Source organism: Melanotaenia boesemani, chromosome 1 (assembly GCF_017639745.1).
Source record: "Melanotaenia boesemani isolate fMelBoe1 chromosome 1, fMelBoe1.pri, whole genome shotgun sequence".
Taxonomy (NCBI): domain Eukaryota; kingdom Metazoa; phylum Chordata; class Actinopteri; order Atheriniformes; family Melanotaeniidae; genus Melanotaenia; species Melanotaenia boesemani.
In genome coordinates, this window is record NC_055682.1 from 5,780,684 (window position 1) to 5,793,052 (window position 12,369).

The 12,369-nt window shown below is 41.2% G+C and overlaps 2 protein-coding genes across 2 annotated transcripts in view; both read left to right on the forward strand.

Annotated features, from left to right (window-relative positions):
* The window catches only part of LOC121641639 (high choriolytic enzyme 1-like), a 39,815-nt gene extending 33,218 nt beyond the window's left edge, over positions 1-6,597 (forward strand). The window contains exons 2-4 of the mRNA XM_041987906.1: positions 5,747-5,925; positions 6,079-6,160; positions 6,458-6,597. Coding sequence (XP_041843840.1) covers positions 5,747-5,925; positions 6,079-6,160; positions 6,458-6,590 — 394 coding nt within the window. The 3' untranslated portion in view covers positions 6,591-6,597. The remainder of the gene's footprint in view (positions 1-5,746; positions 5,926-6,078; positions 6,161-6,457) is intronic.
* Positions 6,598-11,025: 4,428 nt separating this feature from the next.
* The window catches only part of LOC121640366 (low choriolytic enzyme-like), a 33,073-nt gene continuing 31,729 nt past the window's right edge, over positions 11,026-12,369 (forward strand). The window contains exons 1-5 of the mRNA XM_041986082.1: positions 11,026-11,161; positions 11,458-11,488; positions 11,565-11,615; positions 11,934-12,029; positions 12,145-12,265. Of these exons, the coding sequence (XP_041842016.1) occupies positions 11,108-11,161; positions 11,458-11,488; positions 11,565-11,615; positions 11,934-12,029; positions 12,145-12,265 (353 nt within the window). The 5' untranslated portion in view covers positions 11,026-11,107. The remainder of the gene's footprint in view (positions 11,162-11,457; positions 11,489-11,564; positions 11,616-11,933; positions 12,030-12,144; positions 12,266-12,369) is intronic.

Below are 12,369 nucleotides of genomic sequence, written 5' to 3' on the forward strand. Positions count from 1 at the left end.
AGTTCTAGCCCTGAGGGGTATTCCAAAAAGTGGGTTTACTAGTTTAGCTGGCTATATTAACCTGCACTAAATGGTAATCTTGGGTTTTCTGTTCCAAAATGGCTAATTTAAGTAAGTTAATATGGAAACATATGCTGTGAACAGCATGGTAGGGAGTAGGTCTTGCTCAGGCCAAGCTTAAAATATCTCCAGCTTAATGATTTGATGGAAAGTCACCATAGCGTGATCAAGTCTGTCAAAACCACTTTGATTTAAGGAAATGAACAGACACTTCCATTTTCAATATTTCTTTTATTTAAATTTTTGTCATAGCAACTATATATTTGAAGTATTCCATTTCCAGGTCCGCCTTTGCAATCTGGCACTGGAGGTGGACTTCATAGTTACCTTGCAGTGAGGGATTGTTGCGGTCGCCCTGAACCTGTCTTCCATACCTCAGACCACTTCTTATTAGCTGTGAAATAGGTACTTCTCTTTGTGGTGAGCCTAGAGCAATATGGAAATTATTGGGAATTATTGACTTTCCTGGAAATCCTCGGCCAAGCGTCACAGTGGGTGGTGGCGAATGCAGCTGTTTTTATTTTTTTCTGATTATAAATATTTGCTTGCTTCTGTTTTGCTTTAAATTTGGAATAAATATTACACTTAAAGCTGATTGTCTTGTGTCATCTAAAGTAAAAATAGCCTGATGAAATAAAAATGAGCAATAAGTGAAGGCTTATGAATGAATACATGAGCTTTGTATTCCTTTGAAATCTGATAAAATGGCTAATAACATTCATTTTCTAAAAAAAATAGCCTGGAGAAATAAAAATTCTAAATCAATAAGTGAAATATATTGTTGTCATGATGTACTGTGAACATTGTCTGGTATATTGTGTATTAGTAGCTTCCTCTGAAGTAAGGATGCTAAATGGAAAGAAGCTTTTGATCAAAAGGAAAATGAACCTTAAGACAAATTGTTGTTATAAATTTACACAAAAATGTTTCTATGGTTCAACATTGTCGGGTTTAAAGATCAAACTATAAATTCAAGAAAGAAGAAAATGAACTTTTGAAAATGTTTTATTATTTTCCTAGGCATCTTTTAAATGTGCAAGAAGATGACAAAGACAGTTATTTAATAAGAAAACAATCTTCATTTGACTGTAAATCTCTTTCACTAAAGATCTTGCTGCTTTTCTGTTAAAAAGAAAATTACTAAGAAAAAAAAAGATTTTAATGTTATGTTTATGAAGGGTTAAGCTTAAGTTAGCTTTCTGCTTCTTACATTTAAAATTAACAGTATTACAGAACAAACTCTAATCCCTTATTTGTCAGTACCTACAAAATGCACTGAAATGAGTCCTCTGCTTTTAACCCATCACTAGATAGACTAGCAGAGGGCTGTGATTTTTCCTACGGCCAGGGAATGACATGTGGGTTAAGGGCCTTGCTCAGGGGCCCACAGTGGTTCACCTGTGCTGCCAACCTGGGCAAGGTAAGTTTATTTACATAAAACATCCAAAGCATTACAGCGTGGTGCAGAATAACCATTAAAAATTACCATGCATGAGCGCATGAGAAAGGAAATATTTTTAACCTGGATTTAAAAGTGTCTACATTAGGTGAAAGTTTAATCTTCACTGGCAGTTTGTTCCACTTGTATATATCGATATATATATATATGTGTGTGTTACTACCCGACTCAGGGGTATGGAAGGGCGTAAGAAAAACACACGGCGTGGACAGATGTTACTTAAAAATAAAAGCACATTTATTTACAATTCCCGTGAAAGTGATGGACAACCTGTAAAACAAAATAAAGATGAGCTGGGGTTAGCGGACCTGCAGAAAGAAACAAACCGAAACCTATACCAAACACTCACCGAGTGCACACACAGACACAACCGCAACTCGGTGAGGAAACTATAACCAAACAAAAGCAGCAGGCCCATAAACTAAAGTGACCGTCGTCACAACACATTAAAACACTAACCTAGCCAAGCACTAAAACAACCACAAAGTAAACTTAACACAACTAAACACTTAAAGCACCCATTGTGGAAAAGGAGGTGGTCGCGACACACACACACCCGGTGCACAACATGAGGGGGAGAGCGGCCGAAGCCATTCTGGCTTCTCCCCCTCCAGACCTGCCTCGGCTGCAGCCTTTTCAGCCTGAGCTTCCCTGTAGGCTGCAGCCTGACTGGTCCAGAGGGGTGCCAGCCACACAGGGGCGGGGACAAAGGCGCTGGCCTTAGCCACTCCGGGCAGCGCTCTGCCGCCCCTAATCAATATACAAATGGCCACAGCTGTCTGTCAAGCAGGGGCCGTAACAGTATGTATAAAATCAAAATTACTGTTGTTGTAGAAAATGACCAACATTCTGGAATGAGTAAAAGTATTTATTTACAGGAGAAGTATTGAAAAAAGAATTACTTGCAAGTAAGAGAGTGGTCGTCCCGACTCGCATGGAGTTGGCAGAGACTCTGATGATTCATCAGAGAGAAACTGTTGCTCCCCAGCTGAAGGTCAAACAGCAAAACAATAAATGAGGAATAGACGACTGAGTGGCGCCACTTTCTTCCAGTTTTCAGACAAAGCCCACATACCACAACAAGCTGATATCCCAAACAACTATTGCTATCTAGCAGGTGGAAAACCAGTCTCAACTCTGCCATATCAGAGCTCTGGGAAGAAAGTGGTCAGTCTGACCTCACACACGCATACACAACAAAAACTGTAACTTCAGTATTCTGTAGAATGAGAAAACACAATATGAAAATGTAAAAGTGAATGGATTACCAATATTAAATTAATAAAGAAAACTGAATATACATGTGATTATTATTAGTATATATGAGTGATTACCATATGCAGCTAAATTTCTTTCACACTGTAGTTGCAAAAGGTCTCAGAAACTGAATGCATCAAATGTGATACGTATGGTATTTAAGGGTTAGGAAATTATTTATCTGGATGTCCATGACTTAAGAAATTCTTTTCTGAGGGCTACATAAAGACTTTTGTAAAAGTAAACTATTGGGAACTAAAATGTGTTGTCATTCATATGGAGTTGTTACACATGGTATCAGGCAATATCTTATTATATGCTTATAGGTAAAAACTTTGAACTTACCATAATTATATTGTGTAGTTTTTCATATGTTTCTTCATTTATTTCTTAAGGTATTTCTTCACCTTTCTTCATGTGATTAGGAAATTATTTATCTTCCTGGATGTCCGTGACCTAAGAAATTCTTTTCTGAAGGCCTTACAGAACTGTATTGATCTTGTGGTGATGTAAACATATAGCTGTGTGACTCTTAAATAAGATGCTTCTTAAAAATGTTTTGTACTGGTGTTCCAGTCATTTGTACTGGATGTGATCCATTGGAATCTAGAAGAAAAAGCAGACTTTCTTTTTTTATGAGTTCCACCAGCTTATTGTTACAATAAACATTTAAATGCCCATTTCTCACAAACATGTTTTCATAGTCTCCTAATATTTATGCTTGACTACAAGTTGCTTTTATTAATATAATCTATTCTGTGCTGTGAAACAAAATTAACTCCAAAAGTTCAGCTTATTTTATAAAATAAAGTCCAAGAAAAAAGATGGGAAAAGAATTAAACCTGTTTAAACAATGTTTTATTTCAATATGTATTATATGTTAGGTTAACTTTCCACTTTCTATACAGTAGTTTGAATTTAAAGAAGTCCTCTTCTCATCCAAAAACCAAATAAATGGGAAATTCAGCTGCTGGGTCAGTTTGTGGTTTTTCTCATTATTTCTGTCTCTTTTTTAGTCTTTGGTAATGTTGTGTATCAAAGCCACACATGACTTGTTTCCTCTTTTTTGGAGACACTTTTCAACAGGCACCTTAAGAAATACATGAGGATAATCTTGCTTCTACATTACTCTCTCATGGGGACATTTTTTTAACATCCATACTTTGTCAGTATGAGACATTAGATGGATCCTTCCTACTCTGAATGAGGTTTTTCTTTTGTTCTCACATTGTTGGAGAAAATATTCTACAGACATTCAGACCCTGAGTGCATCGTGATGAATCAGTTCTACCCCATGCAAGGACAAGTCCTACTCCATGCTTTGGCTACACGCTCAAAATTCTTCTTCATTGTAGAGAGACAGTTAAACTGTAGGAGGATAATCAGCCTAAACACTCAATATAGTTTTGAGACTGCCATCAGTTTTACTCAACAACAGTCTATCAACTGTCATGGATCTGTTTCTATCCATCTAACAATGATCACCTGTCAGGAAAATCATGGAAGATTACTGCTTCCTTTGGTGAAATGATAAAATGTTATAAAGTAAAAGTCTAATTTAGAAATGATTACAGTATTTCATTATATATGTGCTTAAAAGTGCATTATAATACATTTTACTATATCTAAAAAGATAAATGTTTACTGTTCTTAACTCTGTAATGTTGCTACATCATACAGAAACTTACTCCAAGTTGTTACAGCTGAAGGTGCTTCTAAAAACCTTTTTACTACCAGCATACTTTGTTTTTCACTAATTCTTCTACATAAAGACTTTTGTAAAAGTAAAATATTGGGAACTAAAATGTGTTGTCATTCATATGGAGTTGTTACACATGGTATCAGGCAATGTCTCATTCTATGGTTAAAGGTAAAAACTTTGAACTTACCATAATTATATTGTGTAGTTTTTCGTATGTTTCTTCATTTATTTCTTAAGGTATTTCTTCACCTTTCTTTATGTGATTTTCTTCATAATTTCCTGTATAAAAAAGGAAGTTGCAAAACACCACTACAGAAGAAAAAAAAGGATTAATGTTTAAGTTAGCTTTCTGCTTCTTACATTTAAAATTAACAGTACTACAGAACAAACTCTACAAGAGAAATCCCTTATTTGTCAGTACTTACAAAATGCACTGAAATGAGTCCTCTGCTTTTAACCCATCACCCATGCATCGTGGTGAATCAGTTGTACCCCATCCAAAGACAAGTCCTACTCCATGCTTTGACTATATGCTCAAAACTCTTCTTCATTGTAGAGAGACAGTTAAACTGTAGGAGGATAATGAGCCCAAACACTCAATATAGTTTTGAAACTGCCATCAGTTTTACTCAACAACAGTCTATCAACTGTCATGGATCTGTTTCTACCAGAACCTATAACCTGTTAGTTGTGCACGTCTACAGCCTCTCAGTTACTGCATCCACACCAAACAGTAAACTGTCATCAGTGATTGTGTTTGTAGAAATACAAGAAGCAGCATAAGAATCTCAGCATTTCTGCAATGTGAGGGGAAGTCTATTTTTACACGACTTTTGAATAATAACAAAATAACAAGAGATGTTGTAAAAAAGTTTTGGGATTTACAATTTCTGTAGTAACTTAATAGATTCAGCTCAATGAGCATTCACATCCTTACAACAAAGTCTTTCTATCTCAATCTATTGATCAAATACATGCAACTTTAACTTGATGATTTTTTTTGTAAGACATAAAAAAAAAAAAAAATTAGTCTGTGATGGTAAAAAGAAAATGTAAACTATTAAATGAAAGTTAAATCATAACTTCAAACATTTTGACATTAACAGCTGAAGAGGGTTTACGTGTGTTTTATGGTGTTTGCCTTAAGAAGACCTCCTTCTGTTTTGTCTGCTGAAATTTACCTGAGCAACACATCAGGTCATGAATATTTGTAAAACATGCTACCAACAAGGTCTTTTTTAAATCTCGTTACTGTGTGTATGTGTCAGGTGCTGGTCCTATGTGGGTCGTCAAGAAAAGGAACAAATTTTCTCGCTGGAAAAAGACGGCTGTGTGTACCACTCCACAGTGCAGCATGAGGTTCTTCACGCTCTGGGCTTTACGCATGAGATCAGCCGCTCCGACAGAGACGAATATGTCAAGATTCTCTTCGAGAACATTAAGCCAGGTCAGCTCACACTAAAATTTAAACTACAACTTTTTGTGTGTTTCAGTCATCCCAACAGACAAGACGTGAGACTTTCAGTTCTATGAGCCCGAACTGTTTTAAAATTGTGTCCCTGACTTTAAATCAGCCAACATGTTTCTGTTTTTGTTACAGGAAATGAACGTAACTTTAAAAAAGTGGAGACAAACAAGTTGAGGACCCCCTATGACTTCAAATCTATCATGCAATATTCAAAGTCAGTTTGTGTAAGAGCATGTGTGTGCATATGAAAATGAATTTAAAAAAAGGGGGGAAAAAGGTTTGATGATGTGTCATTTCGTACTTGTTTGGTGCTTTGTTAATGTACATGAAAAGGCAAAAGGATTTATGTTTTGTTTTTTTTTTTTTTTCTTTTCTGGTCCTTGTTGGGGATAGGAGTGGGGGTATAATCTATATTGGTACAAGATAAGGTTATGTTCCTCAAAAGAGTCTAATTGTATAAAAAAATGTAATTTGTTCCCATTATTTTAATCATGTTTTTGTCTTGTTAAAGGTACGCCTTCTCCAAAAATGATCCGAATCTTGACTTTGGACACGCCAAGCAAATGAACAAGAACGACATTATTCGTGTCAACAGGCTCTATAACTGCTGCTCAAAGAAAACACCCTGTACAATTCCCAACTGAATCACTTCTACTGTTACTTGTGCTTCAGACTTCTCACTGGATTTCATTGCTTTCTCTCCTTCAAGCTGAGCATAAATGGGTCTGTTACAGTTTGTCCTGCCTCTCCTCCAGCACTCCCCTGTCCTGCTGCTCCTCCAGTCACTCCTCACTTCCCTGATCCTCCACACCTGTTTCTGATCCGCTCATCAGCTCCAGCTCCCAGGCTCACGTCCCCAGTGTCGCCTCGAGCTCCCAGGCTCACGTCCCCTGAGCTGACGTCTGCTCCAGCTTTACAGCGTCCGACGCCACAGCAACGGTCAGTCCCGGCTCTACAGCGTCTGACACCACAGCCACTGTCAGCACCAATCCTGCAGCCTTCCACGCCTGTTTTCCCGTCCTGCCCGGCTCTACAGTGTCCGACGCCACAGCAACGGTCAGTCCCGGCTCTTCAGCGTCTGACTCCACAGCCCCGGTCTGCTCCTGTCCTGCAGCCTCCCGTGCCTGCTCCCCGGTCTTCACCGGCTCTCCCATGTCCGACACCCATGCCACGGGCTGGTCCTGCTCGGTCTCCGACGTCTTCTCCACAGGCTGCTCCAATTCTATCACCAACGCCAGCGCAACGGTCCTGCAACAGCGCTTACAAGTCTGAGGTCAGCTCCAGGGTCCAACACCTGTCAGTTCATGTCTCCGAGGAGGTAGATGGTTTCTGCGCTCCTCTCCCGCCAGTGGGTCCAGTCTCTGACGGGGTCTCAGAGCGAGACGCTCCTCTCCAGCCCCTGGTTCAGTCCAGCCTGTCAGTTCATGTCTCCGAGGAGGTAGATGGTTTCTGCGCTCCTCTCCCACCAGTGGGTCCAGTCTCCGAGGGGGTCTCAGAGCGAGACGCTCCTCTCCAGCCCCTGGTTCTGTCCAGCCTGTCAGTTCCTGTCTCTGAGGAGGTTTTTATTAAAGACGCTCCTCTCCAACCAGTGGCTCCAGTCTCCAAGGGGGTCTCCAAGCGGGACGCTCCTCTCCAGCCTCTGGGTCCTTCCTGTTTCCAGCTCCCGTCTGTGCGACCTCCCGGTTGCCCACCAGAATTATTATTAACATGTATCTGTCTTCCAGAGCTCCTGTCTGCGCCCCTCTCTGCGCTCCAGCTTCAGTCAGTGTGCCTCTCTGCGCTCCAGCTTCAGTCGGCACACCTCTCAGAGCTCCTGTCTGCGCGCCTGCCAGAGATCCAGCTCCTGTCTGCGCGCCTGCCAGAAATCCAGCTCCTGTCTGCGCCTGCCAGAGCTCCAGCTCCAGCCCGAGCATCCCTCAGGCCGTCCGCCTGTGCTCCAGCTCCAGCCCGAGCATCCCTCAGGCCGTCCGCCGGAGGTCCAGCCTGCCCTGCTGCCGCCAGAGATCCAGCCTGCCCGGCTGCCGCCAGAGATCCAGTTTGCTTGTCGTCCGGGTCTGCTTCCAGAGTCCTGGTCCCAGCCGGCCCGTCCGCCAGAGATCCCGCCGGCCCGTCCGCCAGAGGTCCGCTCCAGGTCTGCCCATCCTCCGGGTCGTCCTCCTTCCATGACCCGGCCCTGGTCTGCTCCTCCTCTGGGTCGTCCTCCTTCCATGACCCGGCCCTGGTCTGCTCGTCCTCCCAAGATCCGGTCCGGGCATGCTCGTCCTCCTAAGATCCGGTCCTGGCCCTGGTCTGCTCGCCCTCCGGGCCGTCCTCCAGGGGTCCGGTCACAGTCAGTCCGGCCTCCCAAGTTCCGGCCCTGGTTTGCTCGCCCTCCAGGCCGTCCTCCAGGGATCCGGTCCCAGTCAGTCCGGCCTCCCAAGTCCCGGCCCTGGTCTGCTCGCCCTCCGGGCCGTCCTCCAGGAGTCCGGTCCCAGTCAGTCTGGCCTCCCAAGTCTCGACCCTGGTCTGCTCGCCCTCCGGGCTGTCCTCCAGAGATCCGGTCCAGGTTTTCCCGTCCTCCGGGACGCCCGCCTGCAATCTGGTTGTGCTCGTCTCCCCCCTGGTGGTCGTCCACCAGAACTCCGGCCCTGTCGTCCTCCCGGGCTGTCTGGAATCCGGCCTTCTGGAGGGGAGGTACTGTTACAGTTTGTCCTGCCTCTCCTCCAGCACTCCCCTGTCCTGCCGCTCCTCCAGGCACTCCTCACTTCCCTGATCCTCCACACCCGTTCCTGATCCGCTCATTAGTAATTAGTCAACCTGCCACACCTGTCTTCCTTTGTTCCCCAGTCCTTATATACACCAGCACCACAGTCATTCCCTGTCGGACCATAACCACGTACTCTGGACTCACTCCCCTGCTACATTCCTCACCTCTGCATTTGGTAACAGTATGTTTATCTTCAGTATATCTGTTACCGAATAAACCTTTTAACCTTCCTTTGTATTCCTGGAGTCCATACGTAACAGGGTCAGCTTCTAAATACCTCACCTACAGGAAAACTGGTGGATGATGATTGTATAGCATCTCATTCTGTCAAGTTCTAGCCCCGGGGGTTATTCCAAAAAGTGGATTTACTAGTTGGAACATATGCTGTGAACAGCCTGGTAGGGAGTAGGTCTTGCTCCGGCCATGCTTAAAATATCTCCAGCTTAATGATTTGATGGATAGTCACCATAGCATGATCAAGTCTGTCAAAACCACTTTGATTTAAAGAAATGAACAGACACTTTTTTCAATATTTCTTATTTATATTTTTGTCATAGCAACTATATATTTGAAGTATTCCATTTCCAGGTCCGCCTTTGCAATCTGGCACTGGAGGTGGACTTCATAGTTACCTTGCAGTGAGGGATTGTTGCGGTCGCCCTGAACCTGTCTTCCATACCTCAGACCACTTCTTATTAGCTGTGAAATAGGTACTTCTCTTTGTGGTGAGCCTAGAGCAATATGGAAGTTATTGGGAATTATTGACTTTGCTGGAAATCCTCGGCCAAGCGTCACAGTGGGTGGTGGCGAATGCAGCTGTTTTTATTTTTTCTGATTATAAATATTTGCTTGCTTCTGTTTTGCTTCAAAATTTGGAATAAATATTACACTTAAAGCTGATTGTCTTGTGTCATCTAAAGTAAAAATAGCCTGATGAAATAAAAATTCTGAATAAGTGAAGGCTTATGACTGAATACATGAGCTTTGTATTCCTTTGAGATCTGATAAAATGGCTAATAACATTCATTTTCTCTACCGCTTAGTCTGATTAAGAGTTGCAGGGAAGCTGGAGTCTAATTAGCAGGCAAGAGGCACTGGGCCAGCGCCGGTCCATTGCAGGACCAACACAGAGAAACAAACAACTACTCACCTCACTCCTGGGGAGAATTCAGAGTGACCAGTTAACCTAACCTAACATGCGTGTGTTTGGACGGTGGGAGGAAGCCGGAGAACCCAGAAAGAACCCATACATACACAGGGAGAACATGCAATCACACAAAAACCTCTCTGGGAGAGGCTCGAACCAGCAACCTCCTTGTTGTGAGGCTGCAATGCTAACCACTACACCCCTGGCTAATTACAAGTAATATGTAATTGTGTATCAATGATTCTTTAATGATGAGTTCATATTTGGGGAATCACTGACGTTGACTTCTTTCCTGGTGAGTTCCCCATATCTAACAACTCCTTTACTCTTGACCAACAGCAGTTCTGCAGTACTTCATTGTTAACTTACTGTTCACTAAGCTTTTAGTGGCCCCTGAAGTAAGTTCATTAATGAACAATTAGTCCCTGGTTAGGTTTCATTTTAAGACTAACGGACCATTTAATAATTATTAAGTAATTATTGGCTAATTGATCTGATTTCACAGGAATACAAGGCTTAGGTAATCATTAATGAACAATTAGTCCGTTAGTTTCTCACTGAGAAATTCGGCAAAATTTGTGGTTCCTTTTCAAATGGTCAGGATATACACAAGAAAAATGCAAAAAATAAATACCCATTTATACAAAGAGAGACTTGAAAATATTGTAATGATGTTCCAGTTGTTTGTACCGGATATGATCCACCTGAATTTAGACAAAGCTAAAAACATCAGGGAGTCCTAACTTTTTCCAACACAGAGAAACAAACAACTACTCACCTCACTCCTGGGGAGAATTCAGAGTGACCAGTTAACCTAACCTAACATGCGTGTGTTTGGACCGTGGCAGGGAATTTTTTTTAAGGTTCTTTAAAAAAGTTTGAACTCATGGAAGCAAAATAAATCCCACAGTTACTGAATTATAGATATTTTGTGTTTTGTACATAAATGACTTAAGCTGACATTAAAAGACTTATCAAACAAATGAATGCACTCCCTTAAAAAGCCTTCTGTTTTAAAAATATAATAAAAAGATAATAAAGTTTCTTTGAAGCCAAACATAAAGAAATGAAGGGCGGCTTAAGGCTTGAGCATGATGCTGCAATTTCCTTCCTCTAAAATGTTTACTGGTTCATTTCGATTCACTTATCAGAAACAAAGTATTGGCCCACAAGCTGCATGAGCGCGTTATAAAGAACATCAGCTGCATCCAGACTCAGAATCCTACTCTCTCTCAGACTCATTCATCTCTCTGCAGAGGACCACCATCATGACTCCAACTTTCCTCTTCCTCCTCATCCTCTCACTGACGGATGTTTCTCTGGTAAGTTGAACTCTAAACATATGGCTGTTATTTGAGTGCTCAGCAGTCCTCACAGTTTCAGGTTCAGGTTTAAAAAGAAAAAACAAGGTTTTTGTCTTGTTAGATTAAATTTTCAGATAACTCCACTTCATTTTATCCTTAATAGCTCAGAAGATATGGGATTGTAGAGAATTAAGAAATGTGAACATGAAGTATTTTTAAACAATCTGTTGTTAATTCAATGGTAATAATCTGAATTCTTATTTATCATGAAGTTTTTTTAATAAAAATTCTGAAATGTTGTTTTTGTGTTGCAGAGTGCACCGATTGACAGTGAAGATCAAACAGGTGAAATGAATCAAATATCTGCATGACTGACATCTGAGACACTGATTTAAAAATCTCTGTTTAATATTTTCTTCAGGCCAATCGATGGACATCTCTGAAATCATCCTAAGACCCCAAACTGACCCAAGTAAGAGACAAACTTTAGGACATTAATATTACAGATGAAACGTTTACTGGGTTAAGGTTGGACTAAATAACAGGAAATAAACTGCCACCAGTTCAAATGATAACTAATTCATTCAAAAAATTCTCTCAGTGAAAACTTTAAACCATAACCTGCTTTTCTTTTCTAGATGTTAAATATACTTCTTCATTTTTTACTTCTTTTATTTATACACTGTGGGTCCCTGAGCAAGGCTCTTATGTTTGTAGCATATCAATGAGACATATTTCCCTCTGACATTCTTGGTTTGTACATTTATTGGAGACCTTTTTTATGCTACAGAGACACCTGTGGTGCAGGATGACATTGCTTTGCCGGATACTTCCAGCAGGAACGCAGACCCATGCTACGTGCCTTACTTAATCTCTACTAACTACAGTAAGCAGCCCTGACTGAAACTTTATTTACACAAAACCACAGAGTCACTGTTAGCTTCTTTTATATTAAAGCATGATGTACAAAAATTGTGATAAACAAGAACACTTTTCTGTAGATTCTGAAGAGAGCAACATCATCATTAGAGGCCTGGAGAGCTTCAGTCAGTCCACCTGCATTCGCTTTGTCCCGTGGAAACCAGATGATCTTCATTACCTCTACTTTGAAGCTAAAACTGGGTAAAAACTAAAAAAAAAAAAACAAAAAAAAAAAACAAAACAAAAACACACACACACACACACACACACAGACTTGTTCTATCAATACATACAGTTTCTGAGAA